The 27273-nt window shown below is 41.3% G+C and overlaps 1 protein-coding gene and 2 long non-coding RNA genes across 4 annotated transcripts in view; all 3 read right to left on the bottom strand.

Annotated features, from left to right (window-relative positions):
• Positions 1-27273, bottom strand: part of LOC145647300 (uncharacterized) — a 498552-nt gene that overhangs the window by 260886 nt on the left and 210393 nt on the right. The gene's annotated exons all lie outside the window — the stretch shown is intronic.
• LOC145643486 (uncharacterized) lies at positions 983-2270 on the bottom strand. The gene is made up of 3 exons (XR_014115922.1): positions 2141-2270; positions 1289-1399; positions 983-1073 (listed from the first exon to the last, which is right to left on the bottom strand). It is a non-coding gene; the product is annotated as an uncharacterized LOC145643486 (long non-coding RNA).
• Positions 8448-10948, bottom strand: LOC145660439 (alpha-1-antitrypsin homolog). Its single transcript, XM_081694383.1, has 4 exons — positions 10259-10948; positions 9895-10163; positions 9562-9723; positions 8448-9172 (listed from the first exon to the last, which is right to left on the bottom strand). The coding sequence occupies exons 1-4, from the start codon at positions 10935-10937 to the stop codon at positions 8984-8986; spliced, it is 1299 nt and encodes a 432-aa protein (XP_081550509.1). The 5' UTR covers positions 10938-10948; the 3' UTR covers positions 8448-8983.

Genomic DNA, 27273 nt, shown 5'->3' with positions numbered 1-27273 from the left:
CTCCCAGTTCCTCTCTGCTGGGTGGACATTAGGGTCTGGAGTACTGAAGTAATGCTGTGAGAGTTCTGGAGTCAGTGTATGTCCACAGTGGTAGTGGAGATCTAGGTGTAGAGTTGTCAGTGTGTGCTGGGAGGTCAATGGTGTTTCCATAGAGACAAGGATGCTCAGTTTGTGTTTTCTCTTTACTGTACTTCCTCTCACTAAAGGTGAGTGTGAAATTCTCTCTTAATGCTGAGTGACCTGAAACTGTACATATATGTGATAATCTAAAAATGTTATTAAAGTGAGTTGAATCATTCAAGATTTATTTGGCCGAATTAGAATTATAACCTGGCTGGTCTTAGAATGAAAAATATGATTAAAAGGTCCAGAATGCAAACAGACTATATCTTTGCATGAAGTAAAGTTTATTAATCAAAAATAAATCAAAAAGTCAAAAAATATTTCAGAAAATGAAAAGACAGGTTGGGGAAAATGAAGGGAAAAAAGAAATACAAAATAAATTGGTAAAAAGAGCTGGGAACATTTAAAGAGTAGGGCTAATTTTGTTGGAGCGCCTGGCACAGGACAAAGTGCTTTTTATAGCCTGCCATGTTCGTCTGAAGAAGATGCGTACTCTCTTCAACTTCTTGCATTCTGAACCTTTATATTTGAAATAAAAGTAGAATTTTTAAACTGGTGTCCATGGAGTGGATGTATGTAAACTCTGATTATTAATGTGGTGCTTTGATGCTACTCACCAGCTGGGGTGTTCTCCACTTTAACTGCCTCTGTAATAGATTCTGCTACTCCACCCAGATCCTCTCTTACATCTACAGATGTTTTTTTTCCCCCAAAAAATTAATACAAATGCAATTACATAATAAAGTACAGGCACATATTTAAAGTGAACAAACATCATGTCCTACTGTGTGTTCTTAATGGAAAGCTAGATTTTTGCAAGAAAATACATCTGCACCTTCTACATGGGCGCTGTGGTCCAAAGAGCAAATATCTCCCGTTGACTCTGTGATCATAAAGTGTTCAGCAGTTCTGCTCGGGATGGTACGAACCTCCTTACAGTCCTCCCGTTTCTTGGGTGAGAAGTGATAAATAATCAGTGATGAATTGTAAAGGAAATGAATCATCCATTGACCCCACCTGGGCAGTGGAAACTCCACTAATGGACAGCATATTTTGGACTACCATCTGTACAAGTCAGGAAAGTGTGAAGGCTAAATAAATAAAACTGTGGATACAGTCTATATAAATCATTAAAATTATAGTATAAAATGATCTAGACACTTACACTTTCTCCCAGATTGGCTGAGTAATGCTGCTTAAACCCAGCAATGGTAGCAGGGTCTCTATGACTCTTGTGTCTTCTGGTAATGATATTAATGAACTTGTCCCTTGGCATCTAGAACGGGCGGAAGAAAGCTCTATTGTATTGAACAATAATAAAGCTGTTTACTTTCTTTTAAAAAGTCATAACAGTTTGCATGTGTTTTTGGACAACAACAAAAAAAAACCTTTAATTTTTAAGAATGAAAGCTTTATTCCTAAGAAGTAATTGCATTTGAAATGAATATTAGGCTTTGATTACAACACAATTTTCTACAAACAAAACTTATTTTACATGCTGCATTTGTGCGCAAGATTACTTTTGTATCCCAGTTTCATATCTCTATATGGAAATGAGCAATCAACGCCTGTAGACTTTGTTTTATATACAGTTATTATGTAACAGAACAAATGGCCACCCGTAGCTCAATTTCTTCTACAAATGTTAATAAATGTGAAACAAAGGTTGTCTGTTGTCCGACAGTGCATAATGGCCACACTCGTGGTCTTACAGAGGCTTTTCTAAAACAAGCGCAGAAGTCACTTTCCCTTGTCTCAGTCAACCTATTTCATCTAATGGAGTTCGGTTACGCGAATATTTTCAGCTACGTCCCATTTATTTAGTTCATTCTCTATTCACTTATTCCGCATTTATAAAATATTTGTGCGGTCCGTTAAATTAAACAAACTCGCTTGACGTAGACAGACGTTTATTAGAAGAACACGAATAACGAACACAGTGGCGCTCACACGAAACAGTCAAGATGAACATGAGCAACGTTGAACACAGCTTACAAACATAAAGTGCACCACGTACCTAAACATTAGCGAGAACACAGACCGACAAGGACGCACACACCAACCGGGGTTTAAACACACACAGACATTAGGAGAATAACCCGGTGCAGGTGTGTGTGACTACATAGTCGTGGTTTCACACAAGACCATGAACTCCCACTGCAGGCGGCGGGCCGTACCACGTGACTAGTGGGGCGGGGAGCTCACTATCAGCCCACTAATTAGTTCTCCGTTCAGTCAAAAGTTCTCTATCATAAAAATGTGTTCTCATTTTAAATTCGCATATTGGCTACTTGTTTATAATACGATTCCGTTATCAAATATTTAGTATCTGCTTTTGTAGATAAAATTAAATTCTACTTACGTTTTGTTTTCGTTTCTCAGTACCTCTTATGCGTGAAGAATTGTTTGTAGTCTCTGTTGATGTTTTGTGTAAAATGATCGTCATCAGCAAATCCTCTCAATAAACTGATCTGGGGTCAGAAATAGAATGACACACATTATGGCATAATGGAGCGCTAAATTCTGTTCAGTGGCTGTTTAGAACAATGACAGAAGTGCAGCTGAAATGACATTATAGTCTCATATCAGAAATCACATTTTAAAATCATTTCCCCCTCTTTATGCTATCATTTTGTTATCTGGCTCAGATTAAAAAATCTCAATAAATAAAGTAAATATAACATATACATGTAAACTATATATTCATTAATTAGTAATCCTTCCATGTAGGTACAATTCACTCGCTCTGTGTTCGTTATAATCCAAAGTCATTTGAACACTCATTAAGGATCAAAATGCAACCTAAGCAACAACAACAATAATACATTCTTAAGAAATTATATAATTGTAACTGAAAGTTAGGCTTATTGATCACAATACAATGTTCAACAAAACAGCTTATCTTTAGTCTGGTGTTTCAGTACTAAGGCTATGCAGTTATGCAAACACTTTCTTGCATATTATTTTTTAAATATAGATTTTTTAAAAGTGCAGAATTGTAGCCCCAATATAACCTGCATGTGGTTTTACAGGGGCTATTCCAAAATGTGTTTTATAACACAATGTTTTGATCGCATCTTCACAAAGGTTACTTACTGCCGAAAAGAAAAAAGGTTAGCATACATTTTAAAAATTTTCTTATAGCCTATAAAGAACACCCAACCAAACAACCTAGCTACAAAGAGACAAGGATAAAAAACATCATTACATGTATTATATAGGCATACAGATTTCAAATAAATGTGGTAAGTGCAGTGGACAGGATGGAGTCTAGAATTCATCATCTGTTGAGGCATCCGTGGCAACATCCTCATATGGGTCTTCAATGTCTTCATCAGTCTCACCATAACCTGCCACCTTTAGGTGGTGTGTTTCTTTCACAGCTACCAGGTCTGTCTTCAGCTCCTCAAGCTTTGGGAATACAACACTGTGCAGGCCACGGTAAGCTTGAGCAGAAATTCCTGAAGGGTAGTTTAACAAATCAAACTGGGTAATAAAAGCACCATGAAAAAACAATACAAAACAATCTACAATCTAACAACCAAACATCACACCTCATCAAAAATAAACACAAACAAGCTGTAAACACAACATGAATAATTAACTGATCATATTAATAGGGCTTTGAAAAGTAGGATCTAGTGTAGAATCAGGTATGAATGCTGGGAAGCATTTATAAAGTATCTATGAGTATGGCCCTTTCTAGGAAAGATCATCTGTAAAGCAGTTCAAGAATGTATCTGTAACAGCTAAGTGATGACACCACTAGCCTACTGGGTGAGCAACCACACTCTAACAAGGGTGAGTCCCTGTGCAGAAGAGTTAGATCTTGGATCAGGTAAAACAAAAGGAAAAAAAAACTAAACACCACGTTGAGCGTGGAAAAAGGGAGAACAAAGGACATGGCGGGAAGAAATGGCAACACCCATGCACTGAGGAAAACCAAACTAAAACTTCCCAAACAAACCAGAAAACAGGGAGGAACTTTAATGGCTAAGAAGAACCTTGGGAGAGAGACAGACTAGAGAGGGGAAAACTGGAGAGGGGAGGGGATGTGTAAAAACACAGACACCCTTGCAGGGAAGAAATGAGGTGTAGCACAGGGACTCACAGTCATCAATACCTGAAGTTATCAGCTAGGAGCTTTGCTCAAAACCTTAGCAAAGACCCAGCACTGAGTGACTGGGTCACTGGGCTTATATAAGGTCTAGCCCAGCTGTTGGGCATCAAGCCTGATTAGTAGTGTGGTTGACTCAAGGCCTCCCTCTGGTGGCCGGAGGGGGCCTCGGCCTGGTCCAACCCTTACAGTATTCCCCCCGGAAGGGGCAGCTCCGGATGTCCCAAGGCCAGCCGCACGATCCTGCCGAAAAGCCTAAATGAGTTCACGGTCCAGGATGTGACAGGAGGGGACCCAGGACTGCTCCTCGGGCCCGTATCCCTCCCAGTCCACCAAATACTGGACTCCACCATGAACCTGCCGGACATCCAAGAGATGCTTGACCGTGTACGCCAGTGCACCGTCCACCATGCGCGGACCCGACGGGTCGGAGGAGCCCACCGAACACAATACAGGCCTAATGCGAGATATGTGGAAAGTGGGGTGAGGGAAGGGCAAGGTGATAAGAAACAGGGTTTACGCGGAGAAGAACCTTGAATGGCCCGATGTAGCGAGGGGTGAGTTTGCAGGTATAACCACACAAAGGCAGGTCCTTGGCCGATAGCCAAACCCGCTGTCCCAGCCGATAAGTCGGCATAACGATTTTGAGCAGCTGTAGCAGATAAGAGAGCCCTGCATGCCCTCTGCCAGGCCAAGCAGTAGCGCCTGACCGTCTGCTCAGCCTCCTGGTCGGCAAACATGGGCAGAGCATAACCGTACTGGCACTCGAATGGTGACATATCTAAGGAGGAGTGCCACAGGGTGTTGTGGGTGAACTCTGCCCAAAATAGGTGCTCAGACCAAGGGGATGTGCAGGAAGAGGCCAGATAGTGAAGGGTGCGTTCCAGGTCCTGGTTAACTCTCTCGGTCTGGCCATTGGATTGGGAATGGAAGCCAGAGGTCAAGCTGGCACTCTCACTGAGCATTACACTCCACGTGCTTCTGGCTGAATTGTGCCAGTGTAAACTCTCAGGTCTGGCGTGCGGGTCAGTGCAGAAGCAGGGCAGCAGGACCGAGACTCCTGTGTAAGCAGTGACGTTCTCCATCTCCACGTTCCCTGCCAGAGTGCAGACTGAACCACCACAGGCACCCTCTATAAGCTTATGTAGACCCAAAAGGAGGCCTTGCTAGTTTGGGGTAGGTTTTGCTGATTTTGATTTCAGATAAAAAGCTAAATGACACCACCTAAATGCTTTGACGCAGATGCTTCATCTGGAGTGATTTTCTGCAGTGATCACTACACTCTCAGAATGGAGAAGTGAGAGAAGTTTGTTCAGAGAGAGTTTTATGTATTACGTGTGTTAACGGCTCAAATAAATCTCATGTTCATAGCTGCAGTTTTAATCTAAAATTAAAATTGGCATCTACTACCTCAGTGCTGACTGCTTGCAACCCTAATGGCATTCATTACAACATGGTGGTGCATTTGAGTAACATCTGGTTAAAGTACTGCTCTAAACATGGCTTAACACAGAAGGTCTGGAACAGTCAAAAGTTGTGGGTTCAGTCTAATGATGACAGTATCACTGTGCTTGATAGAGATTTAATGGTGAGTATGGTGTTATTCCTACAGGATGATGTCACTTACTCCACTGTAGTACACAGTCGGAAAAGCAAACCAGCATCCACTCCAATGGATAATGCAGATTACACAGAATCAAATGAAATTCAAATTAAGCACACACACACACACACACACACACACACACACATACAGACACACACACACACACACACACACACACACACACACACACACATACACACACATACACACAAACACACACAAATGCAATCAAGCAAATGGAAAAAAAAACAATATAGACAGCATGAGTGACAAAAAAGAGGAAGAATGTAGTTTTGACAGACAACAAACATAGAAAACCTGCTTGGCAACATTATAAAGTAACTAAAATGTCTATAGAATCTCTGCTTGGCAACAGAGCAAAGATAAATGATTTAAAAATAGCTATTATACTGTTTTTAAATGGAACCATTTGTCAGAGGATATTTGAAGATCCTGACAATGGTGTGCAGCCTAGCATTGAAAAGTCATGGAAATACCAACCTGTTCATTGAACAGTTGTGGCGTCCTCCAGTGTTGTTAATTGATGTGATGTTGGTTAAGTAACAGGTGGCTCGCCAGTTCACAGCTACCAGAGGGAGGCCACAAGCCGGGAGCTAATCAGGGTTTGTTAGCTGGATCTCCTTCGGGTGGCATCACCCTACATAACAGCTTCACAAAGGCCCCTCTTAGAAAAGTCTTGTTGTGACACACGTATGTTACATCTGTCAGGGTGCCTCACCCCTGATCAACCTGAATTAATTTCACACTCACCTTTAGTGAAGAGAAGACACAAACTCAGCAGCATTGTCACTATGGAAACAATAGCACACACTGACAACTCTACACCCATAACTCCACTACCACTGTGGACACACACTGACTCCAGAGATCAGTCCAGAAATCTCTCAGCAGTACTTCATTGAAGTCCACAAGGATGCCACTACAGTAAAGTAGTGTCTTGTGAGTCCTGAGAACACCTGAGGTCTGTTTTTTCATTGTGTAGTTTCACAGAGCCCATGGGGCCCCTGGTGCCTTTGTGAACTAAACATGCATGTTGTGGTTTCAGTGTGTGGGGGAAGAAAGACGAGGCTTGAGAAACCACCAGAAGGCTGAAAAAGCCTCCTTGTTGACAACTTGCCATTAAAGCAGCCATGTAACACAGCCAGTCTACTGGTGGACAAAATCTGCATATGCTACTTATAGTGTAGCCATGACACTTTATAAACATAAAATACATAAATACATAAAATCAGCAATAGAGTGTAAATATAAAGTGTATACACAGCAAACATCACAGAGCATAAATACATAAAATCAGCAATAGTGTGGGTTGTTTTTTGGTAATGAATGGTGTTTCAAACTTTGGATGTTTATGTCCCCTCCACCACAAATCCTTTTTTCTTGTATTAAAGTGTAAACATTTGTATTATTCTATTTATTGTGTATTTGAAAGATATTTGACAAGCCAGTTAAACAGAGCCTGGGTGATCAGTTATAATTAGACTCTGCCTTTGATATGAGCCGTTACACTTAATACTAAAAATTGCTGGTTAAAACCTGAAGGACCAAAACCATGACTAACAGCTCGCTCAGATCACGTGTTTCTTTTTAAAAACAGCTCAGCTAGCACAGAGGTTTAAATCCAGTCATTGCGGCCCCCAGTAACATCATTATTTATCATGTTCCTGTGTCTCATACACCTTCACTTGGGCCCAATCACATTTCACCCCTTGACCCTACCACTTAGCACTGGCCCTCCATATGCAGTGTTCATGAGTAGGGGTTGGGTGTCTGATAGAGGGCTAGGGTGAGGTCTTAGGGCTAAATGGCCCTCCAAACTGAGGGTTTTCAGAGTCACACTTCTCCATTAGGAGAAATTTCTCAGAATCCCTTGTGAATCATTGAAAAAATGGATGCAGAAGCAAGGGGGAAGATTTCAACCACTACCCTTTGTAACTCAGTCCCAAGGGGCAAGATGACACTTGAAAACAAGGAGTAGGAGGAAAAATGAGAGGGGATTGGGCCTTGGTAAAAATCTAAGCACTAAATCTAAGAATAAAATGGTTTAAAACATATTACTTTTAATATGCATGGTTTTAGCTAACCCTAGAGATATATAATAAAGTTAAGATATCTGTTACAGGACAAGGGGGTTTTCAGATCCAGTACAGACATTAAGTCATATAAGATCAAATACATTTGAAAAAAAGAACTAAAATTCTTACTCTCTAATGCAGATCCCCTCTAAAATCCTCAATGTCAGATCTAGCTACCATACATTGTACATTCTTAAAATGGAGAACAGCATTTTAAAGTCTGATTTCTGACTCAGTTACTGTTCAAATGGACAAACTACAACTGTATACATATTTTTACAAATATGGCCCATCCAGTTACTGGCTTAGACACAGCGTTAGTGTAATTCCTTTTACTTTATCTGACACCAAATCAAAGGTGATAAATCTGATTTTGAACTCTGACAGACTCAGAGGGGCCTGGATGTTGCACCAACTGCTGTGATCAGATCATCATAGTGAATCAACATACAAGACAACACACTGGGAAAGAACTCAAAACTGATTTATAAATGAATCACAGGACAGTTAGAGAGTTTGGAGCTTAATGTACGTCTGTCACATCGCTATGTCTGTTTTAGAATTACATAGTTCCATATGACTTAAGTAATACGTGTATGAAACACTGATACATATGACAAACATCCCTAATGTTATAACTGCCCCTGATTTGTGTGCTACAGACTGCCATGATTGGTTTGTCAAAACAAATGAAGACCCATTCAAATATCACTCAACAACTTTATTTCCATTCACATACCTGGGTTTGTGTACATCTGTATTCACTATGCCATCAGAAATAATCCAACAGTCTGTTACTTTTTCTCATATCTGGTGTAAGGGAACTGGACTAAGTCTGAAAGGAGCATTTAATTTTAAGTTTAATTATAGCTAAATGAAGTCCCTTCTATATGTAGCTCACTAAACTAGCACAACCTTTAGCCTTTCATTGCTCTGAGATAATACAGAGACGTGACTATATTTGTTGCTAATTGATATGAGAGAGAATTCAGTAGCACTCCCATCATACTGCTGACTAGACTGTGTGGGAGACGTCTACCACTACACAGTGGGGTTGGTTATCTTTCCCATGAACAGGATACTCCTGGTGTTCTTCTCCACAATGAAAACTAGGAACGGTCTGTTGACTTCTGTTTTGAAAAGCAATGACAAGGGCATGAATTCAAGAGTAGTTGCAGCTGTAGCCTGAGTGCCCTGCTCATCCACGCTGAGGACGGCCTTGTGCAGGACCTGTGGGGAAGGACCAGCCTGGGCAGTCATTGAATGACACTTTAATGTATGTAAGCAGTAGATGCATTAACTTCTGAACAGTCCTTGGTGGACAACAGATGGAATTTGCCTGCTGCATCTCACCAGTGTGTTGACTGGGTGTAAAAGCATTGTGCAGTGTGTTGATTGTAAAGTGTCCTTGGGTACTTGAAAGGCACTATACAAATGTAACTTTATATTGTGTCATATCAAGAGAGGCAAACCTAGAAATTCACTTTTTTTTTTTTTTTAAATTTGAGGCTCAGAGTGCAGTCAAAATTCTACTGGATATTTAAGATGGGCAGTCTATTAACAATATTTCCCACACTCATAATGTGACACTCTAGACATGACAGCATTTCTCCACATACCTTGGAAACTGCCACCTTGGCCCCCTTACTGATTCCAGAGAAGTCTGCACTGTCTGAGAATGCATTAACCATTCCCATGTCCTTCAGAGTGTCCCCAAGACAGGAGGAAGCAGACACTGAGAACTTGGGCATATACAAGTCCAAAGTGCTGGAGAACAGACATGGTCAGTCATGCAAACGCACTCTTACATGGAATAGCATAAGCAAAAATATTTATTTAATACTTTTTTGTCATTGGTAACCTTGTCAGGGAGTAAAGGTTTTACTTTGTGGTAGTACTTAATATGTATAAATTAAAGTATATTTTAAAAAGCATTTCATGATACATTACATTTTGTGGACTTTGTCCTTCCAGTACTTGAGGTGATCCTTACTGATGTGTTTCTCCACCTCCTCCATTTTTCCCTGGTCAGGCAGGACGATCATCATGGAGGCGTTTCCATTATATGGCAGCATGATAACAGACGTAAAGTTGCCCTGGTCATAGTAGAAGTCATATTCACCATTTCTGTTCATCATATCCACAGACACTGTGGTGTTCTCATCCACATGAAAGTCACCTTTGCTGGTGTCCTCCACTTTAAAAGCCTCTTGCCATTTACCTGACAGAGTGAAATACAAAACTGGTTACTGCAGTTCAGGTGAAATACATGAAAAATTATTTAATCTCTAGTGGGATCTACTTGTCTACTCTTACCTTTGAAATACATATAGTTGATGAGCATCATCACAGTGGCAGCATCCAGACTCTTGACCATATCAGTGATCATGTTCTTGGTCTTTTTGGCAATTAACTTGTTGATCTCCTGCACAGCGACTTCAGGTATGGAAAAGTCCACACTGAAGGCTTCACCTTTGTAGAAGTGCTGGATATCTTTCAGAAACTTGTCTTCAGGCTTGAAGCCTTTTTGTACAGCTGCAGCTCCTCCTATCTCCAACAGTAGGGCATCCTGGCTGTGGTCCAGCATGTGGAGAAGGTGCTCATAGCCTTCATTGACCTGATCAGCTGTGAGAGCACTGTAGTCCAGGGTGCTGAAGATTTGTGAATGGGTATCACCTTTGGCCCCCAGGGCCAGCATGGATAGAGCCATGAAGATACTCAGAGGAGAGAAGAAGATATTCTTGCCCTGGGTGTCAGGACGGCTGGCCAGCTTCTTGTAGAGGGAGAAGGCAAAGTCTGCATTGTGGGGTGAGAGTTTGTGGCAGGGTTTGTCTTCTCCATCGTGGTGGGGGTGGGCTGCATCGTTGCCATGATGGAGATGTTGATGGTGATCTGCTGAATGGTCATGATCATGATCCTGGTCCTTGATGCCTACAGTCCAGTCCACTGACAGTATGAGGACAACAATCAAACAGCACTGGACCTTTCCCCACATTTTAACACCTGCAGAAGCACTGCACAGATTTAAAATGTGTCACATTCAGGTTCATTTAAACAAAACTATTACATTAGAAAATAGTCAACACATGGATTTTCATAAGAGAGGTATATACGTGATAGCCTTCATGGAGACTACTTCTGAGTCTAGTCTTTAATTCAGTTTTTACATTTTTAAAGATGTAATAGATCACTGTTGAAGTGTTTGCCATTTAGTTCAAACAAGATCTGAGGAAATAATTACTTGTATCTCCAGAATATCAGTCATCTTACAGTACATTTACTTACCATCCACGTCCTGTCAGCAGTAAACTATTGGGATTGAGTTCATACATTTTATAGCCTGTTTGGTGTAATCTGAGGTCAGTCCTTTAAACATTAACCACTGAGGGGCTGTTTCAAATAGAGCAGGAACATTGCACAGCATTTATCCTTTAGTTAACATTACTGATGCCAAAACCGTGTACGCTGGCATCGTTACCTCTGGTATTGATTCCTGTGAGGCTGTGTAGTCTCATTCCAAACTCAGCTGCTGCGGTCTTCGAATACACTAACTGATCTGTGTACATAAGTGCAGTTCTTTTTATCAGCTATACAGGATGGCAGTCTTTTTTCATATTAGCTAACATGTACTTAGTACTTTCAGAGCTCTTTGTATTCTCGGTACCACTGACCTCTCTGAGAACCTTCACACAACTTGAATGATTCCTCGCCATCGCAAGTTTTGAAAGCTTTTTGAAAGCACACATTTGGCCACAAAGCACATTTCAGTCTCAGGTGTATGCATTTTTATTTTAGTTATTTACCTCATATTTCAATTTAAGCCTGTATCATTAGCTCTGCTGTCATCATTTGTCATCGGGATCAGCTGCAAACTCTCTCTGAGCCTTTATGTGGTTTAAATGCATAGACGTACTGTAGCATGAGCTGATGGTGTAACATTTATTTGCCTTTACAGAGAAAAAATGCATATAATTATATATTAAGATAATTAAGACAATATTTTCTGTTTTATTAACTCCAAACATCTTTCACTGGTTAATGCTGGTTATAATTTTGCTTCTTGAATAAAGTGCATAGATCTTGTTGCATTTCTAGAATCATGCAAGGCAGATGCATGACGCACCAAACCCTCCACTGAGTCACCAATGTAAAGAGAAAGATCGAGACTCTACGGATCCACCTCGTTTGATACGAGGAATTCCTGATATGCCCAACGTAACTTAGCGTGTAAATCACACATAAGGTTAGAGTGACAATAGTAAGACATCTTAAGTGACATCACATTAATATCAATCCAAATGTCGTGGAAAGGGAGATATGTTTTACAAACGGTTGGTTGTCCACATGTATTTTTTTTACTGCATCTCCTCACATCCCTCCTCTAATCAAGCCCTTAATACAGTTCTGGATTTCAAAATATGACTAAACGTGCGTAACTCGTGGAAGGTGGAGGGCGAACACACGTGCGTAGTACCATCGTCTCTGACATGCGAGTGAGCGGAATCAAAAACAGGAGAAAACAAACTATAGACAGAACAGTGAAAAGGAACAAGTTTAATAAACACCAGGAGAACACAATACAGGACAAAACCAAGGAACAAACAAAAGAAGAACAGGCTAATCAGGGTGAGGATGAACACTACGTAAATTAGGGAAATAAATATTTAAGGAAAGACAAACGGGAAAACAACGAAACATAAAACTAAGACAAGCGAGGGAAGAAGAAACAAGGAAGGGGAGCAAACAGACCAGGCTACTTTAGCGAGACTAAAGGTAAGAGACAAACACAGGTAACAGAACTAAAAGGAAAAGCACACAACACTATCGTATATGAAAATGCTAAAGAAACCTAAACAGAAACGAAGCAACGGGACAACACCTGACGCGAAAAGAGAAAGCAACGTAGACGAGAGAACAGTGAGAAAGTACAACGGACGAGGGAACAGAATAAAACAGAGAGAGAGAGAGAGAGAAAGAGAGAGAGAGAGAGAGAGAGAGAGAGAGAGAGAGAGAAAACAAGTAAGTGGTTAGGTAGTCATGGAAACGGGCTGCGCTCCGGTCCGTGAGCATGACATGCCAACCCATTATGTTTTACTGCCCCTCAAAGAAAGCAATCTAGATGTGGAGCTGTTGAAGTATATTGTTAATTTTATTCCAAAAGGGAGAACAGCATTGTGCACGCAGTGAATTTTGATTTTCAGTTCAGTTCCAGCTCACATGGAATTAAACCCCTTATATGTTTTATTTAGCACATGATTCTATTGGTAAGGTTATGAAGCTTGTCTCTGCAGTGCCTGGCATGCCAGTATTACTGAGATTTCTTATGATCATGTTCTTTGCTAACCTACATACAAAGAGTGAAATGTTCAAATGTTGTGTCCAGTGTTCATTTGATCCCAAAGTTAGCTGAAGAGTATTTGTACTTTTTCTGCTATTCTAACAAGATAAGGAAAGCAGACTTAAGCTTGTGAGATTTTTTATTGACTTAGTAGATTTGGTTTGGCACAAGTTCAGGACATGAGCTGAATAAACTGTTTTGTGAACTCTGATAGAATAAGAGGTCTGAGAGTTGGTACCAACTTCTGTGGAAAGTTCTTCATGGTCAGCCAGCATGCATGAAGAGCAAACAAACTGGAAGCTTGTATCATTACATATGTCTCCTTGCCATGTCTGTTTTGTATATTTTCCAGTTCCGAAGGATTCAGTGAGACATGTATGAAATGATTGATTAAGAATTTGAGCAGGATTGCTAATGTTACATGTGACTCTAATTTACATATTACAGACCTCCCAGTGGAGCTGATGAGTGACTGATGGAGCTGATGTCTACCTGGTGGAGTTATGGTGTACCTGGTGAAGATGAGGTCTGCCTGGTGGAGGTCCACCTGATGGAGATGAGGTACACATGGTGGATTTGAGGTGTGCCTTAATACTACTTAATTGAAGCGCACACAAATTGTCACAGCATGTTTATATTTCCCCCTAGGATAATATAAGAGAAATGATAAACATTAACTTCCTGTCACACACTTCACCTTTTAGTTAACTATTGGAAAATCTACTTATATTGTAAAACATTCCTTGATGACACTAAGCAGTAAGTAGGAATCTTTTTTTTTCTTTCCCATCCTGAAGGTACTAAGACGATTAATCACACTATTTGTCTTTTTTTTTCCCTAATTCACAGCCCCAATCCACAGGAAAATTTCCCCAGTACAATTTTAGCTTCAACAGTTTTTTTTGGGAAGGATCAATCTGGCATTCTCTTGATTTTTGTTTAAGGTAACATTAGCTAATGTTACTCCCAGAGTGTCCTTTTTAGCAAGAGGAACCATATGAATCAAAATAATGATAACTCAGGATATGACATCATACACATCATAACTGATAATGTAACATCAAACTAATGACATCATCACATAATGTAAAGGCAACCTGGTGAATTTTATGTAGAATGTAACATATAGAATAAGAACTCTGAGTTGTGTTAATTGTGTAACATTGACTTAAACTTTTTGAGATGTTGAGAGAGACACCTTGAGAGAAATGTTAGCACTGAATATATGTTTAGCACACAATCTTTAGTAAATCCTTCATACAAAACTGGAAACTGAACAGCAACCTCAACAAAAAAAGAACTAAGATTTACTAAATGGCTCCATTTGTGTTTGTCTATGGTGCTGAAACTAACTCTGTAATTTCAGCACCATGGGCAGCAGGTAGGCTGTCTATGACTTCAGAACTATCTCAGAAGTGCTTTGCTTTACTTAATAATACCTTTGTGCACAGGGGACTCAGGCTCTCTTACAGAGTAACTGTAAGGAGAGTGAGCCCTCTGAGTGAGCCCATGGTCACACACACTTTCTTTAGTTCCACTACACCCTTGTGGTTTCCCTGACCCCCCTGCTGTTCCTGAAGTACTCCTTTCCTGGACGACAGCCAACTCACTCTTTCCATTTGACAGCTGTAATCACGCACATGGTTCCTGTTATTCAGCTCTTGTGTTCTGTCCTCTCAGAGCAAGAGACACACTAAAGTTTAGCAATTATAAAACTCAGACAGATGGATAAAGGGTTCAGGAAAGTGAGAACAGGTTTGTGCTGTGTCAACACTGGGCACAGTGGACTTAAATAAAACGTTGAAATATCTTCTGCCCGAGCTGTGACTGATTTCCAGAGCTGCACCACAACCATGAATACAGATGCATGCGTTCTTTCACAGGTGAAGAATGTACAAAAAAGGGAGGAAGTGCCAGTTTCTGTCTGAAGAGTCAGATAAAGCAAACAAAGAGAAACTAAGAATGGGCACAGAAGACAATGAAAGAAACTCAACGTAACAATAACTGTTACAGCACTTAAAAACGGTGGTTTTAAAGGAAAGAAAGAAACACATAACGACACAGGTGGCACAGTGACTGAGACGGAGCACACGCGACCTGTGCGTGGCATGGCACAACAGCAAAACACAAAGATCCTTTAAACAAAAGACACAGTATAAACAAAAGCCACGTGGTAGCTGCCACCGTAGCCAGACGGAGGGCACCGTTACAGTCTTCCCCACCAAAGACACGCCTCCCAGTGGTCATGGACACAGACTCGGAAGGTGGAGCAGGGAAACATGGCCACACCAGTTTGTTTCAAGTGCTAATAAAATTTCACTAGTCCAGTTGATACATGTACATATTTAAGAGTCAGGTAACATGTAAGACATGATCAGGTGTTGTCCTGTTTACCAATTATGAATTATGACAATTAATTTTATTTCACAATTCCCTTTGGATTCATATATAAAACATTAAATCAGATGCATTTGTTTTTGTCTACAAACTCACAGACCCTGTGTCCCAAGTTGTCTCTCTGTAAAGTGGGTTGTGAGTATATAAAAGTATGTGTGTTATTTAGAAACCATGCTGTAGCATTGTAGCATTAGATATGATCTGAAAACGTATTGTAAAAGTTGATAAATTTGATAAAGATTGGTTATTAGGCTACCAATTTATCAATTTATCATTCTGGCAGTTATTTTTATCAGGTGGATTTTACAGTTATATATATATATATATATATATATATATATATATATATATATATATATATATATATATATATATATATGCACAGATATCTATGCACTAAGACAAATAAGCAAATAATCATAGTTAGTAATCATTACCTGGTGACAGTAAATGTTACTTCTTTAACCAAATAAATCTTGGCGGTAACAGTACAGTACAATTTACATTAGTGCAATAGATCATTATGCCTTTGTAGGAATAGGCACTGTATTTACTCATAATCAAGAGAATAGAGTCAAAATGTAGGATAATCAACTGAGTTCTTATGAGTTTACATGTAAAAAAAAAAAAATTCAAACCAACAATTTACAATCTAGTAAAAGCTGCAATCTAACTTTTTACCACTAGGTGGACCCATGCTACAATTTTATGTAAATCATATGGCAACACTGGGATTATAACATTACAAATTTCTTATCAAGACTTATAATTTATTTGTAAAAAGTCCAATTTTCTATAAGACTGATGTTTTTTATTGACTTACATAATTCATACCTTTAGCCTGTACGTTATTGCATGGACCAGGAAAAGGCTTTTGATATGCAGAAGCTGAAAGCAACAGTACATTTGTGGTGTGAGTAGAGTTCACATCTCTAGTGGTGGAGTGACATTCTTACAGAGTGAAGACCAGTTTTTGTCCAACAAACACGTTACTCCTGCAAACAAATTCCATATCAAATTTGAAACTGAATCACACTACTCGAGATGAACATGTGCAATTAAAATCCACCCTGACTTATGTTTCATGCACTGCACTGTGTATAAAAATAATGTTCTGAAATTAAATACTCCTTTAAACATCTGTTCAAACATTTTTAAAAGTCTCAGGTAGCCAGTTCTGTGGCTGCTGTAATTCCACCTGCTGTTGTAACAGACACAGTTGTGTGTAATGTCACGAGAGTGAGGGGGGGGGGGGCGACCGTCACCTTTCTGCTCATCTTCTCAACACTCCTTTTTCTTTGGTAACGCTGTACGGTGATTTTTACTGTTTTCTTTACGTGTAAATACAATGATGGTAGCCGTGTGACCTGGCTTGAAGTGATCCAGGAGAGAATAAAAGTCTTTCAGATTGTCCACACCAGTGTGTGTGTCACTCCATGATAACTCCACGCATCGCGGTTACCCCGTAGCACCTTTTCCTCATTCCAAGTAAGAAGCGTTACACTGTTTTCATTAATAAGCCTCTGAAGTACTTTGGGGGTCGTAGTGAATTGAAATGACCAAACAGCAGTGAGGGAGGTTATGTTGGGTCTCACCCCCTGAGCTTCTACATCATGTCTCTATGACAAAGGACGGAGCCACTTAACTAAGAATGAGACCGTCCTCACTGACAATGTGAGAATATCTGATAGATCACTGACTGATAAGGAAGAAAGAGGACGTACCACATGACAACTTACAAAACCTACTGCATCTCTATATTTGGTGTGTGTGTGTGTGGTGGTTAGTTTGTCAGAGTTTCATCTGAATACACTTCTTCTCCACTATAAGTGTTCTTGTGAAGTCATTCAGTAGACTGTATTGAAGAGTGTGTATGGTGTGTATCAGCAGTCCTGCTGTAGCTGTGTGCAGTGTGTGTAACTCAGTAAGAATGCAGGTGTGTGTTTATCTGCTCCTTGTGCTCCACGCTGCTGACGGTGAGTGTTACCTTCTCACTACAGGTGTTGTCATGGACCCAGACTCGGGAGGTGGAGCAGGGAAACACGGCCACACCAGCACAGTTCACTGAACAGTGCATGACCACACCATCCTGTGGGATGGATGCAGCAGAGCCCAGGCACGAAACACAGCGCCACCTAGAGCCTGGGGCATGTTAAACACCACATCACCCAGGGGCAGAGCATGGTAAACATCGCTCCACCAGAGCGTAGGGCACAATAAACACAATGCCATGTAGGCCCAGGGCACAGTAAGTCCTCAAGATGACACTGTTTCTCATGGTGAGACCAAGGTTTCTGTCCTATAGTGTAGTGGACAGCATACAATCTACATAGTGCAGCTTTCACTTTATTTGGAGAATTCAGTCCATGATTGTAGACATTTAGTTAATAATCTATAGACTGTCAACTTGTTTATTTTAGCTTTCACTTTAATTGGACATTCCAGTCTATGGCTGTATATGTTTAGTCGATAGTCTATATAACATCAGTTTGTTTGACCAACAAACACGTTACTCCTGCAAACAAATTCCACATCAAATTTGAAACTGAATCACACTACTCAAACTGAACACATGCAATTAAAATACACTCTGACTTATGTTTCATGCACTGTGGGTAAAAAAAAACAAACAATGCTCTGAAATTAAAAGCTCCTTTAAACACTTTTCACACTTTTTTTTTTAAAGTCTCAGGTAGCCAGTTCTGTGGCTGCCGTAATTCCACCTGCTGTTGTAACAGACACAGTTGTACAATTTTTTTTTCCAATTTTTTAGTAAAAAGATACATTATAGGACAGTGCCAAACTTATGAAACACTCTCACCCTCATCCTGTGGTTCGGTGACGTTTGAAGCTTCAAGCATCATTAGTCACGTGTTATTAGTAACTTTAGTGCTAACATTAGTGGTAACAGTAACTGATACAATCTTCGGGACACTGTGTGATACAAGCTTCGATGTCTTAGTATCAAACGTTCCATCACAGTTTTATTGCTTCTGCACAGTTCCTGTATCGTTGTTCTCCTTTTTTGGTGTTCTGTTTAGTCAGTGTTTAGTTTGCATCATTTTGTTACTTCTGACGTTATGTCTACCTGTTTTGGAAATGAAGAACTTTTGTTTACACATGTGCGTCTGCCCAGAGAACAGAGACTCTGTCAGCAAAAAAAAATCTGGGACGGTCCACCCCAACTTTAAGTGTCTGTCTAACACTGACAAACTGCCCATCCTACTGGGCGAAAAGAAGAAAAGCAGCGCTTTAGCTGGGTGATGCATATCTGCCTCCCATAAGATGAGGGACAGTGATTAACCCACCCAAACACACACACACACATACACACACACACACACACAGACTATATTACCCAGTTTATAAAAGTTACCTAACTATTTATCATTATTAACTATTTATTATTATTAACTATTTGTTATTATTAAGTATTTATTATCAATTTTTTATTATTATTAACTATTTATTATTTTTCATCCTTATTATTTATTTATTTTCCTTTCTTTTCACTTCTTCCCTTTTACTTCTTCTAATTATTATTATTTCAGACCAATTATTGTTTCTCTTCAAGTTCTTTTATAACAGAATTCTTAATTTCCATGATTGCAAAGGTTGTAATGTTGTGTAATGTTCATGTTGTAATACCGCTTTGGCAATACTATAGTTGTATATGGTCATGCCAATAAAGCTTACTGAACTGAAATGAGAGAGAGAGAGAGACAGAGAGACAGAGAGACTCGACCCAGGAGCCCCTAATTCATTCACTCTCAGAAAACGACTGAAGGACACACTGCACCTACAGAGCCCTGCAGCTTCAGACGTAGCCAACGTATCACCACCGCTGACACACAGAGAACTGAACACATCTGCTTGGCCAAACTGTACATACATCAGTTCTGTAGTAGAAAATCTAAACTTGTTAAATACATAACAGCCCTGAACCCTCATTACTTATAACTGATCACACTTTTCTAATCTTGCAGAGGCTCCATATAAACCTGTAAATCCTCCTCCAGTGGACACTGATACAACAAGTCCAACAGCTTCAACTAAACCTACTACTACAATGACATCTCCAACAGGTTAGAAGACATTCAGTACATCATCTACCAATGGAGGTAACACGCATCGGTTTAACGAGTGTGGGGCAGGATGCAAGCATGAGTTATCTTTGATGTGGTTTTTAATGAAAATGAAAGCACACGTGAACATACCCACCCCAACGTGCAGCTCCTGAAGTGCGTACCAGCTGACAAGCGAACCCGAGGCCAGTGTAACATGGCAGGGTCTGGCCTGGGGACAGAAACCTTGACAGGGACATCTGGAAAAAGAGAAAAAAAGTCGGTTGGGTGAGGGGTGGAAACAGGACCCTGTGCTGCAACCAGAAACCTGACAGCAGGCTGGACAGGAAACTGACACCAGGACTCAGGGACAGGAGAGGACAGGATTCCAGGCTGGACAGTGGGATGGACTGGAGGTCGTCTGAAAGGAGGTGCAGGAACCTCTACAGGATCAGAATGGGAGATGGGCTGGACAGGGGCGGGACAACAGGAACTGGAACCACAACTGTAATTGGGACAGTTACACAGACAGTAATGGGGACAGACAAAGACAGACACTGACATTGGTAGGGTAACAATGAAAGGTCATGACAGTCCCAGTACAACAGAGACGTGACAGGAGGTGGCCAAGCCACACACATAAAAACACATGCACCCGCATCCATGCACATTCATACAAACAAAAACATACACACACACACAGCTGCTTCAGGATGGCCAGACCCACATTTGAAGGACCTGGAGAAAAACATCATTTTACACACACCCTAAATGTACATAGTGATACCCCCCCCCCCCCCCCCCCCATGGTTTTGTGGGCTTTAGGTTCTCCTGTGATCCAGCTATAAACTTCATATTTCAATCAGTCAGTCACTGACTCTGGCAGCATGGATGTGGGTGATGTTGATGACATCAAGCAGGTCAGTAGAACAGACCCTCCCACATGACCCTTTTGGTTCCCCCAGTTAATGTGCAGTCTGTGAAAAACACCCGATGGAAACAGTTCAAAATTCCCAGGATGAGGGCCTCTGCCATCCTTTTTGAGTATCAAACAGGCCTTGACATCCATAGTAACCCACAGTAACATGCACACTCTTTAGAAATATAGTCTACTGAATGTTCTACACTTACAGTGGAGAGGAAGTGTATTCAAATGAAATTTTGACAAACTTCTGACCCCAACAGACACACCAAATATTTTTACTACCCTGTTTGGTCAGTTCATTTAACTATCAGTTCAAAGGGATCTTTTCTTCTTATTAATGAAAATAGCAGGTGGAATTAAAGCAGCTAAAGAATTGGCTACCTGAGACTTTTAAAAAGTGTTGAACAGATGTTAAGGAGCATTTTAATTTCAGAGCATTCTTATTACCCTCAAAGCAGTTTGTTAAGCATCTGGATGGTCAACCCCCAGTGAGGAGTCCGGTTTCATCTTTGTGAACCTCAGGTGCCTGGAGAGAAGTCCTGAGCTGCACACAGGACACTGGAACCATTTATCAGAGGATATTTGAAGAGTACCAACAATGGTGTGCAGCTTAGCATTGAAAAGTCATGGAAATACCTACCTGTTCATTGAACATTTGTGGCATCCTCCAGTGTTGTTAATTGAGATGATGTTGGTTAAGTAATGGGTGGCTTGCAACGGCAGTTCACGGCTACCAGAGCGAAGCCACAAGCCGGGGGCTAATCAAGGTTGGTTAGCCTGATCTCCTTCAGGTGGCATCACCCTACATATCAGCTTCACAGAAGCCCCTCTTAAAAAAGTCTTTTTGTGACACACATGTGTTCCATCTGTCAGGGTGCCTCACCCCTGATCAACCTGACAGTCACAGGTTACATGTTGAAATTGTGATTGGTGGGTTGTGGGAGTTGTGGATGCAGTCAAAACCACACCGGGGCACTTGGTGTATTGCATTGCTCCTCCATGCTTTCCTCAGTGTCAGTTAGGAGTTGGTTTATGGGGCAGAGTTGGTGGCTCTTAATGAGGGCACAACCTGATCAGAGTGTGCCAAACAGCTAGCAGGAGGTTGGCTCAAATGGTCTTCCCATCAAAACTTTGAAAGGGGACACTTTTGTGGTTGCACTAGGAATCATATGCATTTCACAAAGAACTGCAGCTAGCAGATTTTTGATCATGTAGTCTGTGATTTCCACTATGGCTGATGACTGATGGTAATAGCGGATGTGAAACTTTGATGCTCAGATATTTACAGAGCTGATGAGTCATGCAAAACATCAAAGCACTGAAACAGGCAATGAGAGTCAACGTTCAGGATGGTAGATAAAAACAGATGTATTTATTGACACCAGTATGGTTTACAACAAAGGAGTTGCCTCCACCACCACCAAAATAGAGTGTCACCCTCCAAGGATGCCATTTTTTATTTTCTTATGCCTCAGTGAAATGTCGCCTCTCCAGTCTGAGCTCTCCATTATCTTTTCACACTTATCTGCACCATCTTTGCATTGGCAAAAGTACCATTGTGTGTTAATATCTGCTTTGGTCATTATTTACATTCCAGCATTCAGCCCATATGTGTCATATCGCCCGATTCCTCATCACACTATAACACTCAGCAGGCTGTTCTTCACCCAACCCAGGACTCCACCAATTATGAACTTCACGTCAGATCGTCATCACCGGAATATTGAACTCCCCTGTGTACTTGATTATTTAAGCCTGTCTCGAACATTAGGACACTGTGAAATATTGCCTCTAGAGTCCTATGCATACCAAACGCTCTTGTGGATTGTTTTTCTGTGTACCGAACATTGACTTAATGTTTCCCGTTTCTGATTTTTGCCTGCCCCTTTTGGAGTCTGATGCCTGGATTATTTGATGGTCTTTATGGTTTTTTGACACAGACTGTTTTCCCTACTTTTGAGTTAGTAATTATTTTGTGACTGTTTCCATTACCTGTTACTTGTTTATCCGTGAGCGTCTGATTTTGCCTGGTCCACATAAAACAGAATACTTCGCCTCCATGCAGACCGCAGCCTCAGATGCTTTGAAGGAAGCTTTGACCAACCAGGGTCAACTAATCCACCAACAGCACCAGTTGCTTGAGGGTTTCACACAGTCAATGGATACTATAGGCAAGCAACAAGCAGACCAACAAATTCAAATGTTGGAACTAGGACAAAGTCTCAGAGAACTTACATCCCAGCTACAAATGATGACTACTCCTTCTTAGTTCAGTCCCACGCCTGCACCTACTACCGCCATGAGCAGTATCCAACCAACCCTCCCTGTGAGTAAACCCAAAAATTATGGCTCCCCAGACAAGTGGTTTCATGTTGCAATGTTCATTGTATTTCAATATCCTTCCAATCAAGATAAAATTTTCTTCATTACCTCTCGTCTAACTGACAAAGCTCTTACCTGGCGGACTACCATCTGGGCTAATGTATAACTGGCATCTTATGACAATTTTATTGAGCAATTCAAGGCTGTGTTCGATCACCCACATGAGGAAAAAGCCTGTGGGGAGATACTTACCAAATTACACCAAGGCAATCCTTCTGTGGCCAACTACGGATGAGAATTCCGTACAGTTGCTGCTGGCAGTGGATGGAATGAGGCGGCGTTGATCGTCACTTTCTGTAACGGTCTCAGTGAAGAGGTTTTACATGAAATGGCTTGCTGAGATGAAAAGTTAGATTTAAGTTGGCTTATACCTCTTTCTATACATCTGGATCATTTCATCCAAGAACAAAAACCATGTAGAACTAGTAGTTCTCGCCATACCTATCCCTCTCCCAGTTATAGACCAGAGCTCAGACGAGAGCAGACAGCGGAACCAATGCAATGTGACTCCAAGATGGTCTCTGTTTTTACTGCGGCTACTTAGAACATGTTATCAGGGATTGTAGTCTTCGACCTAATCGAGCATCACTGAGCCATAGATGCATCAGGCAACCCACGTCAGAAAACAAGATAGAGATCTTGCCACCAAGAAAGATGATCGTTAAGTCATTTTTTAAAACTGTTTATGTTGGGCCTCCTGCACCATCTTCTGTGTTTGCAGCCTTAGTTGATTCAGGAGCTGAGGGAAACTTCATACACACACGTTGTACAGGAATTGGGACATCCCAGTGGAGCTATTACCCAAGCCTCTTCGCCTGGCGGCTCTGAACGGATCACCAGTAGGAGCCGGTTCCATTACACTCTGCACTACATCCATAAAACTTACCACAAACGTACACCACTCAGAGATCATATAAGGGTTGGCACCAGGCCGAGGCCCCCTCCGGCCACCAGAGGGAGGCCCCGAGTCAGACACGCTACTAATCAGGCTTGATGCCCAACAGCTGGGGAGAGATCTATATAAGCCCAGTAATTCAGTGCTGGGTGTTTGCTAAAGTTTTGAGCCAAGCTCCTAGCCTGTAACTATGGGTATCGATGTCTGTGAGCCCTTGTGCTACACTGCTCTTCTACTGTGGGTGTCTGTGTTTTTACACGTCCCCTCCCTTCTGCAGTTTTCCCCTCTCGAGTCTGTCTCTCTCCCGAGGCTCCCCTTAGCCACTAAAGTACTGCCCTGTTTTCTGTTTTTGTTTGGGAAGTTTCAGAGTTTGGTTTTCCCCAGTGCATCGGGGCTGCCATTCTTCCTGTGGCATCCTTTGTTTTCCCTTTTTCCACACTCAGCTCCCAACTTGCAACTGATTTTGGGGTACCCCTGGCTTCAGCGACATAATCCTCATGTAGACTGACTGAGCTGGTCAGTGCTGTCTTGGGGGTTTGACATGTTTTGTTATCTTCCATTGCTTTGAAGTGCAATATAAGGGGAGGATACTTTATGTCTGCTGTAGTCTTGCGGGAGCTTGTTTGCCTCGCAACAAAGTGGTTTGCTTCCCCACCATTGGGTTTTTACTTTTCTTGTTTTCTGTTCTAAGATCTAACTGTTTTGCACATGGGCCCACCTTCATTAAAGTGTGGTAGCTCACCCAGCCAAGTGTTGGGGTCATTAGCTATCTGTCCTGGATTTGAGCCCCATTACAGATTATCTAATTTCTTGTCATAGAAGATGCCTCATTTCCAGTCATTTTAGGTCTACCTTGGCTAGAACAACATGACCCAATTATATCATAGTCACGTAAGGAAATCACTCAGTGGTCATCTCAATGCCTAAGAAATTGTTTGATATTACCAGTTGTCCAGTTATATTCCACCACTGTTGAGAGCCCTGCTGATACACAAGCCTTTTCCCTCACTCCGGAATACCAGGGTCTCTCTTTGGTCTTTAGTAAGAAAAAAGCAACCCTGTTACCTCCCCATCTTCCCTACGACTGTGCTATTGAGCTCCTGGAGGTAGCCGTGTTTCCCAAGGCTCGTATTTATCCTCTCTCCCAAGAAGAAGAGAGGATCAAGGAGGAATATATAGATGAAGCATTAAGTCAAGGTTTTATTCAGAAATCCACTTCCCCCATGGTATCAGGATTTTTCTTTGTAAAAAAGAAGGACGGAGGTCTTCGTCCCTGTATTGACTACCGAAATCACATTTCCAAGAAATATTCATACCCGTTACCTCTCATTCCTGTCACTCTGGAACTACTACAAGTAGACAAGATCTTCACCAAATTAGACCTCTGTAGTGCATTTAATTTGATAAGGATCAAGAAAGGTGATGAATGGAAAACCACCTTTTATTGTACTTTCACAAGGACAAGATAAGTCCAAGTTACATCCAGTAGCTTATTGTTCCCGTAAGTTATCACCAGTGGAACGTAATTACTGAATAGGAGAACCTGAACTGTTGTCCATTAAACTGGCCTTAGAAGAATGAAGGTGTTGGTTAGATGGGCGACTCATCCCTTTCTTGTTATCACTGACCACAGGAATCTGGAATACATGCGTACAGCTAAACAACTCGAGATTTGATTTTAAGATTGTGTACCATCCCGGGACCCGGAATACTAAAGCTGATACCTTATTCTGTGTTTTCTTGGAGGAGACAGGAGATGGAAACCATCCTTCCTAGCTGGATACACCTGTCATCTATACAATGGGAAATAGATGATGAAACAGAACAGGCCATGCAAGACACAGTCATTCCAAAGGTGTGTCCGTCAGGGAAACAGTATGTTCCTATCTCGTGCCGTGACCGCCTGTTGACGTGGGCTCATTCCTCGCTGGTTTCAGGGCATGCTGAGAAGACATGTACTCCACAGCTTCTGGCTAACTGGTACTGGTGGGAGACCATGACGGGCGATGTTCATAAATATGTTTCTTCATGTTCAGTTTGCAGTCAGAGTATAACACCTAAGACCCTACCCACAGGAAAGCTCATGCCACTTCCCATACCAGACAGACCTTGGTCTCACATCGCTTTAGATTTCCTTACAGACCTCCCATGTTCTGAAGGTAACACTACGGTCCTCACTGTAGTTGAAAAAGTATGGAAGGAGACACACCTGTGTATTGAACAGAACCAAATATATAAGGAGGTGGTGGACAGACATGGGAGGGAGACCCTGCTGTACCAACCTGGTGACAGAGTGTGGCTCTCTACACATGACTTCCACAAGCCAGGGTCATGTCGCAAGCTGGGTCCCAAATTTATAGGTCTGAATTAAATTACAAAGCACATGAATGAAGTCACATATCAACTCAACTTACCTGCTCACTTTTGTGTTTCAAGGTCGTTTCATTTGGTCCTTCTGAAGCCTGTGATTCCAGGGCCCTTGGATGAGGTCTCTCCCGAGGCCACTCCTCCACAGCTCTGAATGTGCCCCGATCTATGAAGTGCGCCATATTCTGGACTCTAGGAGGCAGGGTGGTTCGATGCAGTACTTGGTCGACTTGTCACCATCTCTCTGCTAAGGAAGAAAAAAACGTGAGACTGAGAACTTCTCATAGCTCTGATTGTATAATGTGTGCGTGTAGTTATTGATGTGTATACATGTATTTGTGTGTGTGTGTGTGTGTATTGGTGTATGTAAAAAACTATTTTCATACAGTAGGATGAGTCCCAGCAGCAGAAGGAGAACAGGATTGAGGATAGAGTAGTACTGCCTGTGAGAGGCATTTTGGGAAATATTGCCACTTGTATTGTATTGCATTCAGTGTGTTATGCAGTGGTAGTTCAGTGGTTAAAGTAATCAGAAGGTTGCCCATTCAAACCCCACTGCTACCAAGTTGCCACTGTTGGGCCTCTGAGCAAGACCCTTAATTCTCAATGGATCTAATTGTATTTGGTCATAATTGTAAGTTGCTTCGGAAAAAAAGTGCTTTATGAATGTTATATATTGTGTTTCTTATTTCTGTTTTTTGCCCATCTTGTATTTGTCTGCCTGAATATTTTGTCTCTCTAGATTTCGACCTGGACTGTAGTTCCTCTCTGTGATGCTCCCTGGCTCTGTTTATCCCATAGTACTGGTTCTGTCCCTTGCCTGTGTTTTGACTGTGTTGGATTATCCTTTTCTGATTAAAACCACATTTCATTTTATCCTCGAGCATCTGACTTTCTCTGAAACATCACAGTGTCACTGGAGTGAATGTGACATTGTTCCTCAGAATCCCTCCTGAGTCAGTT

The sequence above is a fragment of the Electrophorus electricus genome, chromosome 2 (assembly GCF_041902795.1).
Source record: "Electrophorus electricus isolate QZ-2024a chromosome 2, ASM4190279v1, whole genome shotgun sequence".
Classification (NCBI taxonomy): Eukaryota; Metazoa; Chordata; class Actinopteri; order Gymnotiformes; family Gymnotidae; genus Electrophorus; species Electrophorus electricus.
Note: the sequence above shows the minus strand (reverse complement) of the source record. Positions and strands in the feature narration are given on the sequence as shown.